Source organism: Ylistrum balloti, unplaced genomic scaffold (genome assembly GCF_031769215.1).
Source record: "Ylistrum balloti isolate Yb309-2 unplaced genomic scaffold, AGI_CSIRO_Ybal_v1 Utg369612, whole genome shotgun sequence".
Classification (NCBI taxonomy): domain Eukaryota; kingdom Metazoa; phylum Mollusca; class Bivalvia; order Pectinida; family Pectinidae; genus Ylistrum; species Ylistrum balloti.
Genome location: NW_026781887.1, coordinates 271,163 through 297,929, shown reverse-complemented (window position 1 = coordinate 297,929; position 26,767 = coordinate 271,163). Strand labels below are relative to the sequence as shown.

The 26,767-nt window shown below is 33.9% G+C and overlaps 2 protein-coding genes across 3 annotated transcripts; both read left to right on the top strand.

The window, feature by feature from the left end:
• Positions 1 to 960: 960 nt before the first annotated feature.
• Positions 961 to 18,145, top strand: LOC132546920 (arfaptin-2-like). 2 transcript variants are annotated; one of them, XM_060210657.1, is made up of 6 exons: positions 961 to 1,031; positions 5,014 to 5,192; positions 9,146 to 9,559; positions 10,180 to 10,273; positions 10,530 to 10,704; positions 11,518 to 18,145. In XM_060210657.1, exons 2-6 carry the CDS (start codon positions 5,042 to 5,044, stop codon positions 11,668 to 11,670), a joined length of 987 nt encoding a protein of 328 aa, XP_060066640.1. In that variant the 5' UTR covers positions 961 to 1,031; positions 5,014 to 5,041; the 3' UTR covers positions 11,671 to 18,145. The 2 variants fall into 2 exon arrangements, with proteins under 2 accessions (XP_060066640.1, XP_060066632.1); XM_060210649.1 differs by having other exon boundaries at positions 5,014 to 5,279.
• LOC132547195 (bile salt-activated lipase-like) lies at positions 12,303 to 14,503 on the top strand. Its single transcript, XM_060210959.1, has 2 exons — positions 12,303 to 12,318; positions 14,025 to 14,503. The coding sequence occupies exons 1-2, from the start codon at positions 12,303 to 12,305 to the stop codon at positions 14,501 to 14,503; spliced, it is 495 nt and encodes a 164-aa protein (XP_060066942.1).
• Positions 18,146 to 26,767: the final 8,622 nt, after the last annotated feature.

The following is a 26,767-nucleotide window of genomic DNA, read 5'->3' as shown; positions in this document are numbered from 1 at the left end:
ACAGTTAGCGGAAACCTTGGAGTTTTCTAGGAAAACTGATATGCGAAAGTTTTCATAAATACTCCCACTAGGCAGAGACATATATAACATACGTCTCTGCACTAGGCTACCACTCCTACTACGTGTAAAAGTCATTTTAGTGTAACAGAAGTCACTATTCATTTTAATGCCTCCGCTATGATTCGAACCCGGGACCATTAATTAGGTCATGAATGCCGGAATTGAATGTTCTTCAATATATCTTAATTTAATTAATTTTAATTATTTTATCCGACTTTCAATTTTATTTCCTCGTTTCTTTTAAGAATTCAAATAAATTTTCTCGTTCTCGTTATTTGCTTTGGCAGAACCTGAGACTGATGACCAACATTTTATTCACAACATATATATGAGTGTCGGTAAATATAGAATCACAAATGATGCAGTATTCAAAATATCTAAATATTCAAGTATCTATATATTAAACTACTTTCAGTTGGTATCCATGGACATATGAATGCTATTTGAAAGTTTTCCAATGCCTACATATAGCATTTTCATTTTCCATCTTGTTATCAGAGAAGGAATGACCTATCTATTCGTGATGAAAAATCATATATCTATTCTTCGAAATTATTATGTGTTCCGGATCATATTTCTTGTTCAATCCATGTCCTGTCATATGAATTTAGCTGATTTTATTTGTTTGGGTCAACGGCTTGTGTACTGTCCTGAATGTGTCTGTTCTTGGGAGACTGCGAGATGTGTACGGAAGCTAATTGGTAAATTTTACTATATTTTGCCAAGTAATTTGCCAAGTGAATTCATTCAGATGTCATGAAATATTTTCATTTTTTTTCAATAAGGAACCAAAATACATTTCATATCTAAAAAAAAAAAAAAAAAATCGGATTTATGTACTTCACTCCGGTTTTATACATACAATATCCGTATAATTCTGTGTCGGTGACGTCAGAATCGACAACTTGTCAGGGACACACAGACAGACAGGTAGCAGAAAGTAAATGTCCCGGAGGAATTTACTACGAAAGGTCTGTTATCTGGTTACAGTTTTATGGTTGTCAAGGAACTATAACAATTGCATAAGCACTGTAAGGGAAATTTTTACAACGTTCCTTTTTTAGACCAGCGAACACAATGATTGGCAAAAATGCAATGTTGACACGACTGCACGTTGCAAACATGCCCACGTCATGTGCAGTGATCATCAGCTGTTCATATTTGCAGTCGTGTTGCTGTTGGCATTGATGCTATTTTAACGTTTGTTGCGAATTGACAGAAATAATTTCTGCATGCATGTTCAATGACTTCTTAGTTTGTTTTTTTAGGAAACGTCGCTTTCGCTTTGCATGTCAACAATCCTTGGAATATTAATAAAATATTTGTCATGTTTCAGATATATTTAACTCCTGACTGTAATATCTTTGGCACATCAGTTTTGGATCCCATTAAGAATCGTATTTCGACAACTATGCTATAGCTACGTCGGTGAATTGCCACCATATATGCATACAATTAATGTATCGAAATGTACTGGTTATTTACAAAACATGTCAAAATTGTCAAATGATTTAAACAATATTGAGCACAATTCATCATTAAGTAAAATGACAATAATGAGATCCCTCTGTCTTTAGTTGTAATTAACCAAAGCTTAAGACCAGGGGGAGAAATAGTTTGTTAATAACAGATGGTAATATGCCATCTTATGCAGATTGAATACATTTATTATTTCATTGAGCCATATTGATCACATGAATAGCATTAAACAAATAACAAATTTTATGTTAGCATAGGAATATGTACTTGAAGGAGCTGTCAGAATTTTCTTAGATGTAAGTGCAAAGTGTGTCAACTCGTACATATACAAGAGTTTTGAGATCCCCACTTAAAATTACACTGAAGTAATGTTGCTGACACAGCATAGCGGTTTCTACATCCCTGCTGTTGCTACTATTACAAACTTGGACGTGAAGTAGCTTTTCTGAATCACAATTTGATCTACCAAGGTAACTGGCAGTTACTGTGCCTTTGTTTTTGTAATGTTAACCTTGTTGTGACGTCTCCTTTCTTAGTTTTCAGATGATTTCTTTTCAAATTTTCAGGCTTTGTAATTATGATAAGAAATTGTGTTTCCTGAACAGCAGTTCTATTAAGTAATTTTTGAATGAGTTCTGGCTCTTGAATCATTTTTAGACTGTCCATACTTCAGAGATTTCTTTTGTTTTCAGCCTATTTCTCTGTAACTGGAAATCTTTGGTGTCATGAAATATTTGTTTGCCTGTTAAAACCGTTGGCCTATAAATTCATCTAATATCATGGACATAACATTTGATTTGCATCACCATCCTCCACTATATAGGTCATCTGTTTCATCATGGTAGTGCAAATGCGCATTAAACAACCAGAAACCAATCTGTAATATACGCTTCTAACATATGTTGTAAAACATATATACCAACGTTCTCGTAATAAGAGATAAAATCGCTGTAGTTTCAATGTCTTGGATGTAACATTATGACATGATTTACACAAGCACTAAATGATTCTATTTCTTCAAAACATGTTCAGAGGTTTTTCACTACATTCACTATTATCAGGACACCAACCACTTCTGTGAGTATATATACCACCACAAGGCAGAAATGATACACAAGTTAATGTCATTCTAAGTATATTGTTGGATGTAACATTTCGGACATGCAATTTTATGTCCAGGTGCTAATGTTTTCAAAATGTTGTAAATTAATGTACATTTCTGAAAACAAAAGTACATTTCATCAATCTTTTCATTCAGAATCCATTCACCTTGATGCATAACATTGAACAGATATGTTAACATTTATTTTTGCTTGTGAAAACACCTCCTCTCGACTATGGACATCAAACAATGGCGTGGTATCCATATCAAATGCAACTTAAAATAAAATGTTTTGGTAGTTATATCCTTGTTTGAGGAACTTTCAATTGTTATAATTGATGGTTCATTCAGAAAACAAGATTTGGAGATGTATTCTAAAGGAGCAAACATAACAAATATTTTGTGACACCAAAGACTTGCTCATAACTTGGTATGGATATACAAATTTAGTACTGATTTCCTCTTGATATTTCTCACTCCATATTATGATTTCTAATGTTTAACTTGTACTCATTTCAATACTTCTAATGAGGAATATTTATTTTGGCATGAAACTGATATATACTGTTCTTTCCTGCAGTATTCTTGTGGTTTTTTTTCTTCTGCAAGTGTTGAATGTTACAACCACTGAAATCATTTAATATGAGCACTCACTTTGTTTATATGTTACAGCTATAAAAAAAAGCTCCAAAACACACAACCATCCAAACCAATGTCTAGACGAAACTACTTCAGTCTAAATCTTTTGAAATGTGTATCACACGTGGTTACCAGGGTTTCTGACTTTCAAAAATCTGCATTTTGATTTATTAAAAGAACACTTGAGATTGATATAATTTTACTCTACATCATGTGTGATTTGAGTCCCTGGATTGGCACATTCATAAAATTTGAGATTCCCAGGAAAAAACCTTGGTTGCCTTCATCAGACCATTAGTCATAGCTACAGACTAATACAGATTTATATTTAAGACTATATCTAAGATCCTTTATCAGAAAGATAAATGCAGGCTATGGAAATAGTGTCTAAAATAAACCATAATCAAACGCTAATTACACTTCAACATTGTAGTTGTAACACTTATGCTATCAAGATTCATGATGAAGAACCCAAAATATAATAAAATCACTTCACAATGCAATTGTCAAAAGAAAGGTTTTCCATTAAGGTCATTTAAGATTTTAGACTATGGAAACTTATATGCGAAGTTTTTATTGTATTATTATATTAGTTAGGCCAAATTGAACAACATTTCAGGCAATTATTTACCAGTTAAGCTACAATCCTGAGAATAGAATATAGGTTAGTGATACAATGATTGGCTCAATGTGAACTTTTTAATTCCTACTTGATCCACTGCAGAAATTCACTCCTTATTAGCCCACCATCATCAGATGGTGGGCTATTCAAATCGCTCTGCGTCTGTGGTCCGTCCATCCATAAACAATTATTGTAATCGCTATTTCTTGAGAAGTGTTAGATGAATCTTTCTCAAATCGCATATGTAGGTTCCCCTTGGTCCCTAGTTGTGCTCGCTTGATTTTGGGACTGATGAAAAAAATATTATGGCAGACAGGCAACCATCTTGGATTTTTTCAATGAAGTTTGTTGTCACTATTTCTTGAAAAAATGAGGGATGGATATCTCTCAAATTTCATATGTAAGTTCCCCTTTGTACCTAGTTGTGCCAATTAAATTTTGGGTATGATCAGAAAAACAAGTGGACTGACATGTGGCCATCTTGGATTTTCACTTTAAAAGTTTGTTATTGCTATTTCTTGAGAAGTACTTGATGGATCTTTCTTAAATTCCATATGTAGGCCCCCATTGGTCCCTAGTTGTGTCAATTTGATTTTTGGACTAATCAGAAAAACAAGATGACTGACTGACAGACATCATAGATTTTGAATTTGAAAGTTTGTTATTGCTATTTCTTGAGAACTACAGCATAGATCTTTCTCAGGTTTCATGTGTATGCTTTCCTTGATCCCTAGTTGTGTCTGTTTGATTTTGGTACTGTAAAGGAAAAAACAAAATGGCTGACAAGTGCCATATTGGATTTTGACTTTAAAAGTTTGTTATTACAATTTCTTGAGGACTACGCTATAACATCTTTCTCAAATTTCATGTCTAGGTTCCTTTAGGTGCCTAGTTGTGCAAAGGAATGTTCAAATGTACTATCATAAAAAGCAAAAACAGAGAAGAGAAAAGATTGAAAAAGATCTAATTTTCAAAGAGCATATAAAGATCAAACAATGTTTGGAACCAAGATCTCTCTGGGATCTCTTGTTTTTTTTACCTGAATAATATATTTAAGTCTTCTTTAGAAACTTTAATTTTTTTATTTACACTTATTTTTTTTTCATTTTAGTCTGTTAAAACAACATACAGTGTGACCAATGGCTGACCAGAGTACAGTGCCAAATGGAGGTGGAGACCCAATACAGGATGACACATTTGAGATGGACCTGAAAGAAATCCTGGAAGATGGTCCGAACCTTAATGACATGAGCAACACTGTCCAGAGTGGCTCACCTAAAAAAATTATCAGTAGGTCTTACAGTGGGAGCTCTATGTCTGCTGCTAGCTTTGGATCCACTGAACCACGACTAACTCGGTCATTTACTATGCCTCCTGGTGTGTTCTTCTCACTTTTATTTACACTCTATAAATTAAGAATGATCTTTTGCCAACAGATAGTATATAGGTACCACACTAACAGATCTTAAAGTAAAAGAATTTCAGTTAATAAAATATCAGGGGAAAAAATGAAAGTTTTCTAGATCCGCTGTTAAGAAATTAGAAGCTATGCATATAATTTAGAATCAGGTGTGACATTTTTATAGAAAATAGGTAAAGAAATATACATATTTATTTTATTAAGACAGTGAAATGTGTAACTGTTTTAACTTTCAATACTTTGTTATGGAATTCAATTTAAATGTATTGGAAAATATCAGAATCTTCATTTGGATGGTCTCTTTATTTACAGTTATAAATCATAAGTCTTGATGATCATCAGGAGCTGAACATAGCCAAGAGTGCGTTGTTCTAGTAATGTAGTATATAAGGATTAGAGCTGAACATAGCCAAGAGTGTGTTGTTCTAGTAATGTAGTATATAAGGATTAGAGCTGAACATAGCCAAGAGTGCGTTGTTCTAGTAATGTAGTATATAAGGATTAAACTTCTAAAACTCATAATGTATGAGAATTCATAGGTGAATTAATCAAAATTCACAATATACAAATTAATTTATTATTTGTAAATTTGTCATCAGATATATCTTAAATACATTTGTGGTGACTACATATTTAAGTGAGCTGCCATTATTGCAACATGTTGTTTGCTTGGTTTTGCAATTTATTATTTTATTTCTTACAGTATGTAGACATATTAATGGTGAAATTACGTTCATTCATTTTATCTGTTTTTGTTTGAGTTTGCAAATTTGCAGTTCGATTTGATTATACCTGGTTTATCTATAGTCTTTTCATCACTGCATAAAAATTTCTCAATTTCTTAAATTTAGAGATAATATACATCAGAGACAGTTATAATTTTAATCAACAAATATGTCGCAATATTTTTAAATTATTAAATATTATATAAGTATATTTTACACAGAGGAGAGGTAAATGACAGGTAGAACAAGTGTGCCCTCTGATTTTCTTTTGTATTGACATAACTTTTGAGCATAGTCTTATCAGTATTCAGTTCCTATACTACCCATCTCCCTGTAATAGTCAGTGTCTTTGTCTTCATTCTCTGTTAGTTAGGTAGTTACTAGTTTCCCGTCTCGGTGTCCCCTCTCCCTGCTGGGTATCATTTCACACACCAGCGTCAGTGTTCTGGCAACATGTCCATTCTCTGTGACCATCTTTGGTCTATGTATACTAGTATCTAGATGACCCCTCACCCACACACATGCTTATCAGCCCCACCATTGATTAATTATAAGTAAAGAAGGGATAGTAATATTTCTTCGTCTGACTGCAAAGTTTAGGGAAAACCACCTAATATTAATGTATATATACTCAAGGGATAAAGAAATGCAGCATTAACTTTGAAGATGATTTTTGACAAGATGTCGAGTGTAATGTTCAATATTTTAAAGTGAGAATGAAGATTAATCCATACATAACAAACTTCAAAATTAACGATTTGTATCTGGTAAGTGGTTTAGGAATAATTGAAGGGAGTTGAAAGAGAACTCTGTAATCTGAAATTGAAATAGATTGATGGTGGGAGATGGCTAGTCAACGCCAGGTATGTCCCCTATTGGTTCCTCCACAGCCCTGATTCTCCTTGGCATGGAGTTCATCATGAGTGAGTTTATCCTCCTCATTGGGGTGTTGTCCCTTTCTTCCAAGAGGGCTGCTCCCAGTTGGGCTAGAGTAACAGGGGGAGGCTGACGTCGTCGTACCTGTCTATCCAGCTGGTCCCACAAGTGCTCAATAGGGGATAGGGACTGGGGATTGGGACTGTATGGCAGCCAGTGGGCAGATATAGTTGTTAGAGAGAAAGTCGTGACAGACAAATGACTTCCAGGCAGCCATTTTGGATTTGGCAGGTAAAGATTATCATCACTATTTCTGCAAAGGAATGTTCAAATGTCTTATCGTTAAGAGCAAAAACAGAGAAAAGAAGGGAAAAGATCCAACTTTCAAAGAGCATATAAAGATCAAATAATGATGGGCGCCAAGATCCCTTTGGGATCTCTTGTCATTGTTTTTGAACAATGCAATCACATGATATTGCAAATTATGTCGCCCTGCGTTTCTTTATCCCTAAAGTATCTATATATATATATACAAAATTTAAACACATGATAGGATCTTTGGTCACTAGTCAAATTCACTGAATGAAAGATCACAACTTTGATCATCTTTGAACTAAACAGCATGTCTACGATAAATCACAAGCTCTGCATGAAAGTTTGTATCTACCAGTATTTATAGTTTGGTAGTTATCACTCAAGGGATCAAAGGACATAGGTAGCAGTAAACCATTTTGAGGGTAAGGGGCTAAGTTCATATCTTTAAACATCTAATTAGAATTGCATTTTGGTGTCCATTCCTAGCAGCTTAAAGTAAAGATCACATTTGACCATGTTTGAAATAAAGATTGTGTACAGAATATGTAGCTGATGTACCTTTTAACAGCTCTAATAAAAAATACAAAGATCAAATAATAGGTTTTATACGTTCGTGTGCCACTTCTCACATTATAGTTTTGTTTGCTTTCACTTTGTATCAATTTTTGACTACAACAGATCTGTTGTCTATCTTTTGACTTATCCTATTTTGCTGTATATCATAAAGTTGCTGCCAGTCTTAGTATTACATGTACCTTCCTTAGATCAGAACATAACCTATTACCCCCTCTAATCGTACTGTAAACTTTCTGTTTAAACCATCAGAGAGCTAAAGTACCCTTTCTGATGACATCATCCAAGGTCAAAAGTTAAAAGTCACACAAATATAAAGTCTTTAACCAAGAGTGAACTTTTCAAAAAATATTTTAAGCTCAGATGAATAATTGAAATGTCTAGCTCTTTAGGAATCTTCAGCAGTAAATGTTTTCATGACATGTTTTTTTTATAGTTAGTCACACAAATATAGCACCTGTTACAATGGCATGCTAATTGTCTACATTGTATAAAATCATAGGGGTTGCTATCATTGTTCAGAGAGTGACAGACTACTGAGAGATTCATACCGGTATGTTCACAGCCTGTTGCCAATAACTATTTGAGCATATATTATAGAAATACATGTATTAGCTTAGAACACCTTAATATGTATTTATATTAGTCAACAAAAATGATAATAGAGTATATTTCAAATGTATTTTTAATGGTATGTAGGCACCTTTTAACAGACCTTGGAATGATTATCAGCTAAAATTCAGCACTATGTCATTGTTTGACTATTGATTTTCACAATTATTTTTACACCACCTCTGATCTCTCATGTAGAACACATAGACATTTAGATAGGCTCAATCTCCTGCTTTATTATCAACTATCACACGACAAATATTAACTTTGTGCTGTGTATAATTTATCATTTTTTTTGGACTACTAATCCAATAAACATAAGATGAAAATCCTTCAAATTATATTCATTTATAAGTTGGAGAAACAACAGCCCTATCACAGGACTGATGTTCACGTCTACCTATTATGATTCTGTGTCACTTCATCCATTGTTTTATCAATTGATTTAAAAACCTGAAGTTCCTATCTTTCAATATGAAAAAATGCAATGATTCAGGCATGAAAAGTGTTCATGCTTTTGAAATTTAAGAACTTTTTGATAATCACTTTATGATAATTATATAACTTCTGGTACAGATTTGGCTGTTTGTACATAGATTTGTTCTTATATGTTTATGCATAAAATTCTTATAGAGACTCTCACTTTATTGCATATATTATCCATAGCAATTACACTTGAGTCAATTTTGATTGTGTAATATTGTGTTGTTTTTACCTCACAGCCACAAGCAATGTTCCATTATCAAGTCAAACCCCAGCCCAAAGTAATGGCGACTTTATTCCCAAGACGGTTTCAGCAGCTCAATCCAAACTGGAGTCTATACGACATTGGAGTGTTAACACTTTCAAGTGCACAAAGCAGTACCTCGCTGAGAGATTAGGGAAGGGTTCCAAGACTGTAGATCTGGAACTTGAGACACAAATAGAAGTTCTTAGAGACATGCAGCGCAAATACGCAAATATTTTACGACTGGCACGTGCCCTTACCAACCACTTCTATCAAGTTGTACAGACCCAACGTGCACTGGGGGAGGCATTTGGAGAGCAAGGACAGAGAAGTCCTGAACTACAAGAGGAATTCTCTTACAACTGTGAAACACAGCGTGCTCTTGTAAAAAATGGAGAAACACTGCTAGGTTTGTACTCTGTAGCAGTTTTCTGTGGATAGTTTTAATCATGCAGTGGGATACAGCCAATTTTCCTCATTAATTTTGTTTGTCTTTCTTATGGGATCCGTTTCTAAATCAAAGGTCTCATTTGACAACTTCTGCAAATTCTTCATATAATTATACTTTTGATCATTGGGAGTAGGGGCATCTTTGTCTTGCAGACATTTTTCTGGTTATTATAAATCCAATGATGAGTATAACAATATCTACTAAATGTATAAACAACCTTGCACTTAAGAGGGAATTCTTTTGATTTCATACATTAAAATGTGATTTTACATTACATATATAAGATGCTCAAAATTTTTCTGCCTGATTTTGGTTGGACTTTCATATATTGTTAGAATTTGCATTATTCTTCTGTACAGATATTTCAATGTATTGGATATTTTGCTGTTTGTAAATGGTTTTAGAAAATATAGTACATGAATATGAAAGGAGTATTTCGTAAACACAAAAATATTTTGTTCTAAAAATCTCAATCAAAATGGTGTTAACTCTCATTATATTGTTTATTAACATATATGTTAGAGATGTTATGGTATGATTTGATGGAGTCAAATTATGATATGCTATTTATGTTGTAGGTGCCATGAACTTCTTTACATCGAGTGTCAACACGTTGTGTAATAAGACCATGGAAGATTCACTGATGACTGTCCGACATTATGAACATGCAAGGTGAGACCAGTTAAAACTACAGAAAAAATTCAATGTCAATAAATTGGAAATCATAGTTATATAAATGAATATTTTCAAGATAATAGATTGTAAATTGATAACTAGGTGAAAATTAAAGAGAATTGCAAACAATAGATTATATCATCATTATTTGTGGTTACATGTTCTGAATTATTTGTCCACTTCACACATTAGGTGATACTTATCAGAAACAGACACATTAAGTAATGTTTTTATTTTGCAACCTTTGATTCAGGTTAGAGTATGATGCATACAGGAATGATCTTGAAGTACTTCAGCTGGGTCCAAGAGATGGGGGCACTGTGGCCAAGATAGAAGAGTCCAAACGCAAGTTTGAGGACTACAAAGTAAAATTTGAACAACTGAGGGCAGATGTTACTATCAAACTGAAATTCCTAGATGAGAATAGGGTATGTTTATGGATGTATTGTGACTTTTGTCATGGTAACCACCTGCGCTTAACTAAGTGTTATTAAGAAAGGTTTTTGTTTTCCCTTATGCATACTGTGTTTTTTTTTATATACCTGGTCTTTGATGTGTCATTTGATTTTGTATTGTGTGAACATAAAATAGTATAAGTTAGTCATCGCAGCTTAAATCCCCATGTCAGATTTAAAACTCATTCAAACAGTGAATGAAAATTTGTATTCATTCTAACCACATATTGTGACAATTTTTTATGTGGGAGTGACAGGTTTATCTACTCCTATTTGTAGTGCTGTTGTTGATGTAGGTAATACTACTTTTGCCATTGATTTAATGGTATACAATTCTGTGGGATTAACTGGTATCTTGATACAGTTCCATTTGATGATGGGATTATTTTTAGAATTGATATTACCAAGGTTAAACCAGAAGTTCCTGCATAAAATATTGTGTGGTTGTTGATGAGTATTCTGAATTTAGTGAATTGCTTTATCAAAAGAAGATTGACTGCTGTTGGAAAGTCACCCTGCAACGGAACAGCCATATATTGTTCAATTTGATAGTGCTAATGTTTCTGCTTTTTTTCCCCATGTAAAATGTGATGAATGGCATAAGTTATGTGACATGCCTAAATTGCTGAAATTTGATTTACCTGTTTGTCTTATTTAGTATCGTAAATGAGTATCAGTCTATTTCAGTATTTCAATTTTTGAAATTGAATAAAGAATTAACATTCTGTACTTATTTTAACATGTTATTTTGTAACTTAGTAAAGAGATTTTATCTTATCATTGTAGGTGAAGGTGATGCACAAACAACTATTACTGTTCCACAATGCTGTATCTGCATATTTTACTGGTAATGATGCCGCCCTTGAAGCCACACTGAAGCAGTTCAACATCAAACTAAAAGGCGCTAACACAGAAAAACCCTCTTGGTTAGAACAGTGAAGAATCCAGTCACAGAACCTGCCTATATACAGCCTCATTGCGCCAAGTTTTCTGTGTAATTCATTGTTAGAGGTTTATTTAGTCTGAAACATGTTCATAAATATTGAATTTATCACTTCTTCTCTTTCTGAGTTAATCAACAAAAATTCTGAATTGAGATTTAGAGAATGAATTAACATGACATCTATTGTCATGCTTTTAAGTCAAGATGATCTTTTGAAAAGGCAAAACTTCTTAGAAAAATCATAATGACTAGGTGTTTTAGCAATTACAGTAAGGGAGGTAGTTTCTCCCTTAAAAAAACAGGAACTCATAACTGTTCTCATAATCATTTAACACTTTCATAATAGCAAATTACTACCCAAAGAAGTTTGCAGTTTTAGGTACAATCAGTTTATTATTTAGAAATTAGTTAATTTCAGTTTCTTGGAGAATGTGTCCTTTCTTTTTGGAGGGGCTTATTAAATAAGAGACAAAGGATGTATATTTTGTAATTGACTCATGGTTTCCATCAGATCAAAGAAATTCACTTGAGTAAACATACATGATATACCTGGTTATGTTCAGTTAGATAGTTCAATGCAAACTCCTTACTAGAATAGTAGTCAAGAAATTTCACTGACAAATTCTAGATGACTAATGACAAAGGTAATATTGTTGGTCATATATTAGTATGCATTTATAATTAAATATGCTGCAGTATTGCCTGTCATAACTAAACTGCATAGGGACCAATCATCTCAGGTTTTAAAAACATGCAGTTAAATTCCTTTACATAAAACATCGTTGATACATACCTAGATGTTCGATTTTCAAAATTCTCCAAATATTCAATTTTGATATGTTGTGAAGAAAGGTAAAATTTTACTTTCTTTATTGACCTTGAATCAGAAATTAATGCCAGAAGATTTTCAAATGAAAAGGCCTAAGAAATATGTACATGTATTATACATATCTACTAGTGTTTTAGCCATCTGTTGCCGGTCAGAATGATGGTTTTTGTCCAGTTTTGTGGATCTCATGATTTTGAAATAAAAGCTTGGCACCTCAGGTTTTTTGCATAATCATCTTTTGTAAATTGCGTCCATTTCCACTGCATTGAAAAAAACATCCTGTTTAATTATGAAATAGAATTTTTGTTGATACTTTCATTTATTTGGCAGTTTATTAATGAATTTTATAATGAGGCATGTCTGGAAAGCTTTTTGAATATCTGTTAAAACCTATTGAAAATTCTATTGGGTACTTTTCATATAGGGTAGTTAGATATTTTGATATACCTATCTAAAAACAGTGGTTAATATGAGATAGATCTTTTATTATACTTTTTTATATTCAGTGAATATAAAGCTTTTATGTTGTTTTACACTTGTTTTTTGTTCTGCCACAAAACAAACAAAACATTTCATTGTAAATGCAAGATTTCATTTGACTTATTATGTACTGCCAAGAAAAAGTCCACATGGGTTCTTCAGTTTTTATCTTCAGATAAACATGTACATGTTTAAGAGAATCGAATTATAAATCAAGCATTACTTCAAAAACTGGTTGTGTGGTTTTCTTTTGTGATAACATTCATGAACATTTTTTACACATGTTGAAGATGTACATTTATTGTCAAGGATAATGAACATTGTGGCCAATTTAAGTGCATTTTATGTAAATATTTGTGAAACCGAAATCCTGTATGTAGAAGGTCTGGTATATGTAAATCCTGGCTTTGATTAAGATTTTCTCTATATGTGAGTGAGAGAAAGGTAAGTGTTTGAACAGATTTTTTTGTTTTTGTTTTTGTTAGATATTGAATGAGCTATATTATGTATATTTAATGTTTCTTTTGTGGATATTCATGAATGACAAAAATGTGTGATTCGATGTATCTTTTTTTAATACATATTTGTTCATGCTTGTGTAAGTTGGATTGTGTTATGTGTTGAATTTTATGTTAAAGTCACTCCTTGCAAAGCATGTTTTCACATTTCATAAGGTGTGTCATCCAGTCAGGACAGTTGGTCATCATACCCAGACAGTGTATCAACTGATCTCCCAATGACAATGGACTCCTCTTTACTCCTATTAGTTGCAGACAGTGGACCGCATGTAGTCTTATTCATCACAGATGGCGGGTCACCTGTAGTCCAAGTCACAGATAACGGGTCACCTGTAGTCCCAGTCACAGACAACGGGTCACCTGTAGTCCAAGTCACAGACAACGGGTCACCTGTAGTCCTAGTCACAGACAAAGGGTCACCTGTAGTCCTGCTCAGAGAGCAGGTCATCTGTAGTCACAGACAGTGGGTTACCTGTAGTCCTATTACTTACTGACAGTGAACCACCTGTTGTCCTTGTCACAGAGAACGGGTCACCTGAAGTCACAGACAGTGGGTCACCTGTAGTCCTATTAGTTACTGACAGTGAACCACTTGTTGTCCCAGTCACTGTCAGTGGACCACCTGTTGTCCCAGTCACTGATTGTGAACCACCTGTTGTCCCAGTCACTGTCAGTGAACCACCTGTTGTCCCAGTCACTGTCAGTGTACCACCTGTGGTCCCAGTCACTAACAGCACACCATTTGTTGTCCCATTCACTGACAGTGGACCACCTGTTGTTCCAGTCACTGTCAGTGGACCACCTGTTGTCCCCGACACTGACAGTGGACCACCTCTTGTCCCAGTCACTGTCAGAGGACCACCTGTTGTCCCGGTCACTGACAGAGCATCATTTGTTGTCCAAGTCACTGACAGAGCACCATTTGTTGTCCCTGTCACTGACAGTGGGCCGACTGTTGTCCCAGTCACTTACAGGGGGCCGACTGTTGTCCCAGTCACTTAAAGTGGGCCAACTGTAAGGTTCCAGTCACTTACAGGGGACCGACTGTTGTCCCAGTCACTTACAGGGGGCCGACTGTTGTCCCAGTCACTTACAGGGGGCCGACTGTTGTCCCAGTCACTTACAGGGGGCCGACTGTAAGGTTCCAGAGTCCATTGACATTTCATGTCTGTGATATTACATGATCCATGACAAAAGGTATTCATATCCTATTTCATGTGGAAGCCTTACTTTCACAATATCTTTCCATTCTCTTTTTATTTTCATAATATTTGTATTCTCATTCACCTTCCTGAAAGGCCAAATGAACTTATTCCAAGGTGCAGTGTTTGTCGTCCTTCTTGTGTGATCTTTTCCCTTTGAACATCTTCCTTTTAATAACCAAAAGGCCTGGAATAAGGATATATGAAGGGAAGGTTCCATGGATGAAGCTCACCAACTTTATGAAAAGAAATTATATTGACCAATATTCAGAGTCACAGGGGTCAAATTTGTTAAAATCTTCAAACGGCTTGTCTCAGTAACCAAATGATCCTAGGATAGAGCCTTACTGATTTTGCAAAAAGAAATAACATTTACCCTCTCTTCAAGGTCATAGGGTCAAATTTGTCAAAGCCTTCAACAATGTCTGAATAACCAAGACTTGAATGACAAAGATGTGAAATGTTAATGTATTTGTGAAAGCATTTAATACCAGGTGAAAGATGCAGGTTAATTAGGCCTCTTCTTACTACTTCATGTCAAATTCTGGCCATTTAATTGCTAACAGTAGTATAATGTTAAACAAAGAATAATAAAAAGGAATAATATGAAACATTTATCTCTCAACATCATCATATTTCATAATTTTTATATAAAGCATCAATGTTCAAAGGTAGGTTCTTAGATGTATAATTTTACTCTTGTCATGAAAAGAACTGGTTCCTTTAAACAGGGCATTTACCCAGTAGTAATCTACAACCTTGCTGTAGACTGTTAATATTGCATCTTAAGAACGTACTCCATCATACCATTCATACAGCTCTGTTTAATATTTACTGAAAATGTTGATTTTGTCCAAATTACTTGGCATGCTGCTTCTTTAGCACTCATATGGAGCTAAATAATATTTTTTAGTTCACTGAAGGTGATGGCTTTGCTCATTTGATATATTTGTTTTTAAAATACAGTATACTGCCTTTTAACCTGAAACTTATCATTGTCTTTCAATATGCCTCATCAAAATACTTTTCTTGTATACGTTAAGGTGTATTTAACTTATTGTATACATATTCAAATTATGAAAACTCCTACTGTTAGCTCTGTAGAAATGTTGAAACAAAAACAATGCTCCAGTTTATGTTACCTTATTATGTATTGAGATAGTGAAATTCTTACCATTTTGAGAAATCAAATATTTTATTTATTTGTTTTGTGTGCATTTTATGTTATATTACGTCCAACTTCCTTAGTTTTGTGACAGACTTTTTCCGAGATTACTTGACATATAGATAGACAACCAATAGGTTAAATTTTAATACATTCTGTACTGGTATCCTTTAAACATTTTACAAGACGTGTAACCTAGGTACTTCCTATAACATACTCCAACATATTACCGATCAACATCTACAAATTCATATCACATTCATTATCACTGTATAATTGACATTGCTGTGTTAGCAAGTTATATGGGACCACATGATAGCATAATGAAGTAACCATCTTCACATCTTCCTTTTAAAAAGGAAGTTTTCTTATTTGTGTGTATACATGTATACAAGTTCTGGGAAGTTATGAAGCCCATTTCTCTTGTTGTTTTACATACTTTGTATATACTTGTGATGTCTTATGCTAATACAAGTTGTCTTTGATTTCAAATAGTATGATTTTCAACAATGATAGATTCTCTTTGCTGTAGATGTTTCTTTCTTGTGTCCATTTGTGTTGACAGCAGGGAAGGTCAATTTTACTGGAAATGTTCAGCTCATCGCTGAGAGAATAATAATAGTGAGGTAATAATTTCATATCTGAACAGTTTTAAGCAGTTGAGCAAGATACTTACAGCAAGAACTGGTGTAGGGGATCTTGATTGCTGATTAATCTTTAATAGCTAGTCACTTGTTCTCTGGACTCCAATATAATTGTATTGTGACCTTGTAATGTGTATATATAGTATTTTATTCCTCATTCCTCTGAGGACATATGAGGTGTAATTTTTTTTTTCAATGTATAAAAGAAAAAAAATGTATATTTTGTTTATATATATATATATAGTATATAAACAATGCACATTAGTAATCTTTAGTGTTCTGGTAGCTTTGGTAATTGTTGCAGTGTGGGTTGAATATATATTAGAGCCTATCATAAGTTTATTATACCCCCACTTAGGTAGAGGGGGTATAATCAGTCTGTGTGTTGAAGATACCAATGAATAGATTTTAATAGCATTGTTCAAGGTTAAAGGTCACTCCCAATCACTTGAAATAAAAAACTTGTTTACAAGATATTTCATGAACCACAGGACAGAATTAATTCATAATCACAACATATCATCACTCTATCAATTATCAATGTCTACACCTGATTAGATTTTGGTGGTAATCAGTGAAGGCAAAATGTCGTGGGTTGGCCACTTTTGAAATAAAAAGCTTGTGTAAAAGATGTTCCATGAACTCCTTAATAGGTAAACTCCTGAGTATACCTATATATTGAAAAGATGAGGGAGTGGAGGGTATATTTATCTGTAGGAGTCTTTTATTTGTTTGTATTATTCCATTATTCAAGAAATTTAGGTTTGGGTATCTACTGATCAACAATAATTCTTAGATAAGTACACACTTCATTAGTTAGACAATATAGAAGTGAACAGAAAAGTTGTCAATTTTCTTTCTTTTCTAAATCTGAATATATAGATTATAATTTGATCACTGTACAAATCTATGCCATTTTAGATTTCCTGATGATTGTTTTGTCATTTGGTATAGCTCACAAGTAATATAAACTACCTAGTGAAAATTTAATTATATCTGAAATCCACTTGATTTTCCTACAAATATACCACAACCAAGGGAGATATTTTCTTCTAAATTGTGCTGTTGTCTTTAAAGCTGTTTGGACAAAATGCTTTGGTCCATTGTTCTCCAGTATTGATGAAAGTAGTTACATAATAAAAAGAAACATTCAGTTTCATTTTCTATCAAATGTTACGAGCTCGAGCAAGTTACAGTAAATTGGTATGGGATAATTAATTGACAAGTAATTTACAAAAAATTGTGTGCAATATTACATTTGTAAACATAAATTTCATATATTTAAATCAACCATAACATTGTTGTCGGAGAGATGAAACAGTACTGCCAGCATCACTGTTATCATGGATTTGGATATATCTTAAATCTGTGCATTTACATTGGCAAACAAGACAAATGTACCATGTAACCTTTCTCGGATTGTGATGTCAATGATCATGAGGCAGTCAGTTACATATTTATACAGGGGATTTTCCAGTTCTGCTGGTAAAAAAAGAATCACTTTGCTGTGCTGTTTGTGTATTTATAAATGCTTGTGAAACTATAACTAATATCACATTTTCCATATGTATAAACCATCCATGTTATTTAAGGTCTGTGAAATACACCAAATGAATAAAAGCTATGAAAGAAACATATGGCTTATTGTCATTTTAATCTTTTTTTTTTTCATTGTTTTACTGTTGACATTCTTTTTTCCTGATCAGATTGTAAAATCACACATAAATGTAACAGTGATGCATTTATACCAACACAAAATGTCACAAAACAGCTGTACACTACAGCTTTTTGTAGAAAACAAAATAAGTAGTCAAATCTCAAGGAAACTGATTCGGTCTGATAATGATCGATGGAGTACAAGACGGTACCGCATGGTACTGAACAGCAGCTGAAGATCTCTGTAGAATATTGTTCAAGCAAATGGTATTTTTAAGGTGTTCGTGAAGTCAATCTGTATTGTGTTCACTGAGTTTCACCCATTCCAATATTATCATTTACTGTCCCTGGTCAGGAAGCACACATATGTATAATTTTCACTTAATATCGCATGTCAATTAACGAGAATTTCTCCAAAAGTACTATCATTTATGGAATTAAAATGTCATTTCGCTGTCCTGTAGGAAACCCGACTTGATGCTCTGGCGTGTTGACCAGTGTGCACATATGTCCCAAGCCAATTATCAGTTGATATATCTGATGTCCTTATTTTTTTTACACAAGCATTTGCCTAAATGTATCGAATTCCTTTAATTTATTAAGAAATAACACCGTATTCAGCTTCAATCCAACGTCATCTCGCTGTCCTGAACGAAACCAGAACTTGGTGCTCTAGCGTTTGCCATCGTTCGGTTATTTACGAAATTGGCTGTGTCCAGAAATCTTTCTACACAATTCACAAGGCAGTTATTAGTACGCGAGTCCAATTTGTTGCTTGGCTTATCAATACATTTGTCCCAACACTTCTCCGTCAGTTCGTGAACGAGCTGGTTGAATCTTTGCCGCTGCTGCTCTTTCATCACAAATCGCTGAAGTGATGGGTCCACCATACCTTGATTCGCCATACTGTTGCTTTTATAACTGGACTACAACTGCTGCAATTGGCAAGCTGATGACATGTGTTCCTTCAACAACCTTGAACTCAAGAAATCATAGTCACGTAAACGCTTAATTCAGTCGTATATAATTTTAGTCCCGGATAGCAAGTGAGTTCCAGAAACAATTGGTTATAAGCAAAAAGGAACCCAAATGATAATCAATGACAAATTTGTAATATATTATAAAATTATAAAGTGGATAAATAGCTATTTGGACTAAATAAAACGGTAAAAAAAAAAAAATAGGAAAATTTGTCGTTTGAAAACTTCTCCAAAAGTATCACATTAAAAAGATCCCAAAGGGGCCCGGCTTTGTGTCTTGACCGAAAATTTCTGTCTCGAAAAGGGTCATTTTAATGTCATTTATCATGCTGTAATTAATAACTACATTTTACCGCATGTTCGCAAGGTGTATGTATAGATAAATCTACTTATCATCGCCTGATATGCTATATTTAGGCGTTTTGAATCTCGAATTGACTAGAGGCGTTTCGAGCTGTTCGAACTGACCACAAGAACAGATATTTTGATGCTGACTACTTTTTGAAATGACTCTCAAAAGGTACAACATATCCCGTTTTTCGGAATATCACTTTAATTATCTGTCAAAGTAACGGTAATTACGATGGCCCTTCAATAGGTTTTTAGTGAATCAACATAGCGGATACCACTGTGAGTCAGCGTTGCGGAGGTTGTAATACTTTTTACAGGAGTTCACTCCCTTACACTAACCGTACTAAACAATTTTGTGGCTACAATGTGCTGCGGTATTTACTTCTCAAGTTCATCAACAGTTCCGCTAAGCATACATTTTCCTAATAAAAGCCCTCAAAGAAACAAGGAAACGAAAACGATATAGATCTACAGTGAATTCCGTTTCTGCTTTGTACTCTACTTTTATTCTCCTCCAATTTAGATCAGTAATCGACATGCTAATGTTAAAAGTTTTTATTGCAAAGAATCGATACAAAACCCAGTTTAATACTTGATTATTCATTTTGCTTTAATGTGATTTCGTGATTATCAAGGAAACATTATATAAGACGGGTAAAATGTGAAATTTATCCTAATGGACAACTGTCCAAGTGTACGAGGCTGACTTTATCAGTCTGTAAGTTTTGTTAAGATGCACTGCCACTGTATTTGTCTACTAGCTTATCTTCCCTTCATGTGAAACTAGCATTTTAAGACTTTATTGATAATTTGATATATTCTAGAGACAGGGATCCGCATATACATAAATAGTCAAGGTAAACTACGATCATTTTTAGTATCAACACTTTGTGAAGACATTAGTTAATTTGGGACTTGCGTATAATTTGTGCATCATAACCTTGAACATGTACGTGTTGAAACACCAGTGATGACAATCGACTCGGCAGATTGTGTACTGGATGCTCCATTGTGCGTTAACAACCACCTTAACTGAGCACGGGTCTTCTATTGGTGTACCCAGAATGCTTCATCTACAGTTTGACCGTGTTGTTCCTCCACCACATCGGACTAAACTCCACCAGCCATAAGATGTTCCCAGAGTAGGGCCCAAGCTGACTTCCGGTCTCTCGTCTCTTACATCTGCAGATTAACCACTGGATATTTTCGGACAAATAACTCACTGACTGCTTATTTGACAGGCACTAACTAACGTATTTTCGTTTTTCAATTTCTATTTTGTGTTTCCGTGACAACGGTATTACATCTTTGGAATGAAAATCACGCCCATCTCCTAATATAAATGCTGGTTACATGCAGGTCAAGCATTTGCCCTTTTTTCTTTAGATCGATACATTCTAGCTCTACGATCTACAGATAAGTTGTCTTATAACAACAAAGTGCCATTGATTTTATTGTCTCATGTGGACTTGATACTGTTTGTTGACGGATAGAGTAGATGTACAAGTATGATAGACATCTAGTTTTCAACTCGAAGAGATATCAACTTGATTTCGTTCTAACGAAGTAGAAAAATGTTTCGACGCAAGAGAGGCATTTGTATTTGCTAATTTCTGAAGTGATCGAAATTTCCTGGATGTGACAATATTTCCGTATATCCGTTATCGCGAATCTAAGAAATGTGCAGTAGTAGAAAAGATTTCAAATACACGTATGTAAAAATGTTCATCCCTTCTTGTCCTTAAAAAAACAAAAAACATTGTCATCATTGTCCTTCATCAAACAAAACCTTTGTCCTTAACCAAACAAAACCATTGTCACAAGTGTCCTAAACCAAACAAAACCATTGTCCTTCACCAAACAAAACCATTGTCCTTCACCAAACAAAACCATTGTCACCAGTGTCCTAAAGGGAGGTTGTGAAAAGGGAGAAGGGTGATAGATGTAGCTCAGGTAATGTCATGTCCTGAAAGTTGACGAATGTAAAACAAATAGACACTTTGTCACTGTAATGTCTACACCACATAGTGGTAACTCTGGAACTTCTACTGGCAGGTACCTTTTATAAAAGAACATGAACAAGTCCTTTTGTATTGGTGATTAGGAGTTTAGACTAAGATTATTTGGACTTGTACATGTCCTTTTGTAAAAGTGGTTTGAAGATTTTTTTAATTACAGAAAACATCTTTAACACGGTAGCGCCACTGGTTGATCAATGTGGGTAATTCAAGATGATTACGGATGGTGTGAAAGAGGCTAATGTTTATAGAGTTCAATACATGACACCTAACCTTCGGGCAGTAGCCGATGATTTATATAGTGTTTGGCGGACAGTACCGATTGGCCGCTACTTCATTTACTATAATTATCATACTCAGGGATTGTACTCATGTACTACTTCTTCGATTTTATCTCATAATGCTTTCCTTTCTGTTTATGTATCAATCAATGGTCATTTGTGAGATAGGTTTGTTTCTGAAGGTACCTATCTCTGCTGTCTCCGAGTTTAAATAAACAAACGCGACCGTTAGAACGACCCAATTGATTCTGTTCTATCGCTCTGTAAGCTATATTCAATCCTTTAGTTACTAGTGTTTTCACAAAGTCAAAAAACAACCGTTCTCCAAATTACTTGTAAACATTAATGTTTGAATAGACTAACTTTATTTGTTTAAAACGTAAAATCTGAAGAAAAGAACAACTTTTTTGAATATCAAATACAAAGCGACTGCTTTAATAACTGACGTTAACGGGTTTCAGTATGTACATATGTACAAGTGTTAAGTCAATGACTGTGTCCTTATTAATCCGATAATACTACAGAAAAGTTCCCCCTAAAAATCAAAATACACCTTTGGATTAATAATGTATAAAACAGTAAAGTCATCTCCCATGTATACGAACATTGTTGTTTATTTTCCTTCCTTCACTTTTCGGCGATGACTTTATGGACAATACGGTAACAGTGTCATGGGTTCAGATCGTTAATATACTGTGTCACAATTGTATCATTTCTTTACATAAAATAACGCTATCCAGCTCTGTCCTTTTCACATTGACCTTTTTGTGAATCTTATGTTGAATAGCTAACGTCTGTAAAGTTCCTATTGGTATTTTCTTGAAATCACATACCAGGGTTTACGCAAAGTTTTATTGTTGTCTTCCATATTGTTAGAAAAAAAGACAACTTATTTCAAGTTTTGAATGTCACCGTTACATGTTACAAAATCAATGCTGGTAAACATAGATTCGTATTTATATTTACATTACCAAGTATTTAGAACATGCTCGAGAAGGTTTGACCTCTTTCCACTGTAATCTGACGATATGTTATCTGTGTCCAGGTAGATACAGTAATGAACACTAGGAGATATCGTAACCTGTACCTCTCGTCCCCGTATCTCTAAGTAATGGGCTCGAATTATACATGGGTCGATCGGCGGCACTAAAGCGCGCTGATAGCATTCATTAGGACCTATTCAACATTTTCATAAACTATTTTGCGACTACTAGTTTTTGGAGTTTCGTTTTAAAATCTTCAACAAAGTTTGTTTTTGTTTGCTAACTGTTGTATACTATTCATGTGCAAGATGCGATTTTCATGTAATGTGATGTTTACAATGGTTTCTTGCCATCGATTTAAATACACTCCAGAAATTTATGTTATTTACCGAAACATCCACCTGATGTATACAATGGTCTCATTAGTTAGTCAAACTATCATATACTATATACGATATCCACTTTGTTATCACAACATCCTGCGACCAGTGGTACGACGAGACTAAATGACAACGGGAAAAATGCACAAGAAACATTATTCTTGGACCCAGGAACATTACTCAACTACATACATCATGCATTTCCACCTGGATTTTATCAATATTTTTACACTGGAAATATTTTGCAATTTTTGATCTTCAGCACATTTACATAAATTAATTATCATTTTATGAATATTGATTAATAATCACTAAAAATTCGGAATAATACCTGTGTCATCCCAATTAAACAATAACACTCATACAGGTTTTATTTTTATTAACATATATTTCCATGTGATTTCTACATCTTAAAATAATGTCAACAAGCTTCAAAAAAGTCATTAATAACGTTCTACAAGTATACGCTAACGTGACATGCTACAGCAGATTACATTGTGTAAATGTACAGTTACCAACAAGCTTGTAAACTTCATCATGACCTTCAGCGCCTCTACAATAACATCAACATGCTCCAAACACTTTATCTGTACGCTAATGTTAATAACTGTCCTAGTGTAAAATCCTCTTACAGCCTTACAGCAACGTACACTGTACTGATTTCAGCGCTAGTTCTATTATTCACAAACCAGCAAACCAAATCAACAGATGTCAAAGGTCATGGTGCACTGCATATACCAATATACACATGTAATTAACGATAGTGAAGTTATAAAATATTACAAATACCAGATTGTCTTTGATTAATTTACGTACACTAAACATCAGAATCATTATCATATCAAATGAGGAGCAATCATTTACATCAATAGCTGTAATACCATTTACCAGTTAACAGTATATAAATTATTTCATTAACATCCCAGCAGATTCCTTTATAAATATTAACGAAAAGTATATAGATATCGCTTTTGAAATACGCGATATAATCTCAAAATTCTACAATAAAATGGATCTTGTTTTCCCATCTCCGCGTAGCTCAAATGTCAATTTAATGTTACAGTATAACATTGCAGTGCTTCTGTGACATAAAGATTAAGTAAAGGTCCAATCGAGTAGGCGACGTAACTACGTATATCTAATAATCAGGCGCGGTATCCACTAGGTATATATTGATATGCCGTTGTTGAATATATTGACTTGGGATTGAAAAACATGTTGGGATCATTTAAATATTATTACGTCATCATTTGTTTACACCAAAATACATTCAAATGTGTTATTTCAGGCAGTTTATTAGCGTAATTCGCATCACGTGTATCGCTTCATAGACTTGTTCTTTTTATATAAACTTTTAATTAAAATACGCAAAAAATAGAAAGCGAGAGAGTTTTCTCCTTAAATTAACGTAAGATATTTTACTGAAAATGTTTGAATATACAGACGTAATTATAATGGAATCTTACATTATCTTGCCTACATTAGACTTCACTATGAGAATACTTATAGTTGATGTAAAATGTGCCAAATATATCAAGTATGATCCCGTTAAATTGATTATTTGATTCTAAGATTTCGTGGACTTCCATTTAGTTTCAAGAGATAAAAGCAACATGTGATGCTTATATAACATTCACGAACGAGGAAAAGTGATGTAAGGAAACGTTTTCCAAACCAAGGACAATCATCAATGGATGTAAGTTGTGAATTTTTGCACTGTTTGAAATTTACCGTATAACCTGTTATTTTCGCGAGGATGACATTTTTGTCATTTTGTGATCGCTAACGTGAACGCGAAAAATTAATCTGAGAAATAATGAAACACGTGCCACTAAATGCCATTTTACATCCAGATCGCGAGATTTTAATTTGTTAAATCATGATTCCTTCCTTTCAAAAGAAAATCGCGAAAATTTTGACCAGCTTTACCGGCTATACGGTAGAAGAACAATTAGATATCATCATTAATACAATGTCAGAGAAAAAAAACCCATTGATTATCATTTGGTATTTATTAGAACATTCAACACTATATTACAAGATATGGTTGTTTGGCACAGGTAGTTCTATACAGATATGTACATATGGAGACTTCTATTATACCAACAGATACAAATATATCCTAACATTACCCTTTATCCGAGAACAAAAAAGTACATTGTACCATATTAATAACATACTCTGGTACTACCAACCATTGAGGCTGTAACGAAAAAATACAGAAATGCAACTATAAAGCGTTACAGTATAAGCAAGTAGAAACATGAGCGGAAGCAGTAATGTTTCAATCCAACACGCCCACGAGTTCTTGTACATAAGGATCAAGAGGCGAGTTGTTATAACTGTTGGGCGAATGATCGCTGTAAACGGAAATGCATGTGCTGCTACTGTACAGATTCAGTTTTCAGATGCCTCATCCCGACGTAGCTTAACGTCATTTCAATTAGTTTCAATTATTTTAGTCATATAATCACTTTAAAAACATCAATATAATGATTTATTTGAATCAGTTCTGTAATTTGTTATTTTGAATTTTCTAATTTCATATCAACGAAATTAAAGTCTCCTCCCTCACCCCACCCACGATTCTGTTGGAGAACATTCTTACATTACTGAGTAATATGACAAAATTATTAGCGACGTCATTACAACAAACCTGCGTCAACGAAATTCCATAATTGGGGCTTTGATGTCATAGCGCCAGCTATATAAGAACACATATAAATTGATACAGAAAATAAGTTTCCTTTCATTGTAAAATGTTTATTATATAATCCCCGAATGATAACCTGGAAACAGTACATATTATAATATCAATAAAGTAAATGTGATGGATTGCATGCATGAACACGTGCAGAACACTCTTTAGCAATCACTTTCAATATGGAAATCGATATTTATGACGTTGTACGACCTTATTTCTTTACATACTTAGTCATACTCCTAAAACAACCTGAAGTCGGTATTTCTTAAAACGAGTAATAGCTGTAACTTAATGATATATAGTAAGCTTATCTACAGACAAACGTTAAAGTAGTTTATATGCAAATCATAAGTAGTAATCAATATTAATCGGCATTTTGACAAATAAGCTACCGTTATGTTTTCTGTATCACACACAGGATGTACTTTTCATTGATCTAATTTCCTAATTGACGCCGTGGCAGTAAGCAAGAAATTACAGTAACCACAACAAAATACAGTTCTTTAGTAGACAACAAGAAGTGCAACAACAATATTAGCACCAGTTTGAATGATACAAACATGAAAGAACAGTAGCTCTTGAAACAGAACCATCACTCATAATCAATATGTTCAAAGGATAATCTGCTGCAGTTTATCTTGTAGGGACTGATAGTTTGTTTGGTGAAATATAATACCATATCTTTGTGCTTTTGTTTACAGTGATAGTTTTGACACTGATGTTAAACCTTTCACTATTATAGAGGCATTTCCCACGCATACGTCGAAACTTTCATCAAGCACAGTTTTTGATGTATTTATTAATTTGCTTCAAAACACTATCTAGTTCGTCACAAATGACAATACCTTGACGTATTCAGTAATTTCTTTAAAACGTCCTAAAGCCTGAAATATGATAACAGC

What these genes read in the sequence shown, in the direction of transcription:
- LOC132546920 (XM_060210649.1), top strand. Translation starts at nt 5,042, where the DNA reads ATGGCTGACCAGAGTACAGTGCCAAATGGAGGTGGAGACCCAATACAG. An exon ending in CGACATTATGAACATGCAAG is followed by an intron (nt 10,274 to 10,529) that starts GTGAGACCAGTT and finishes CCTTTGATTCAG; the next exon opens with GTTAGAGTATGATGCATACA. An exon ending in AATTCCTAGATGAGAATAGG is followed by an intron (nt 10,705 to 11,517) that starts GTATGTTTATGG and finishes TTATCATTGTAG; the next exon opens with GTGAAGGTGATGCACAAACA.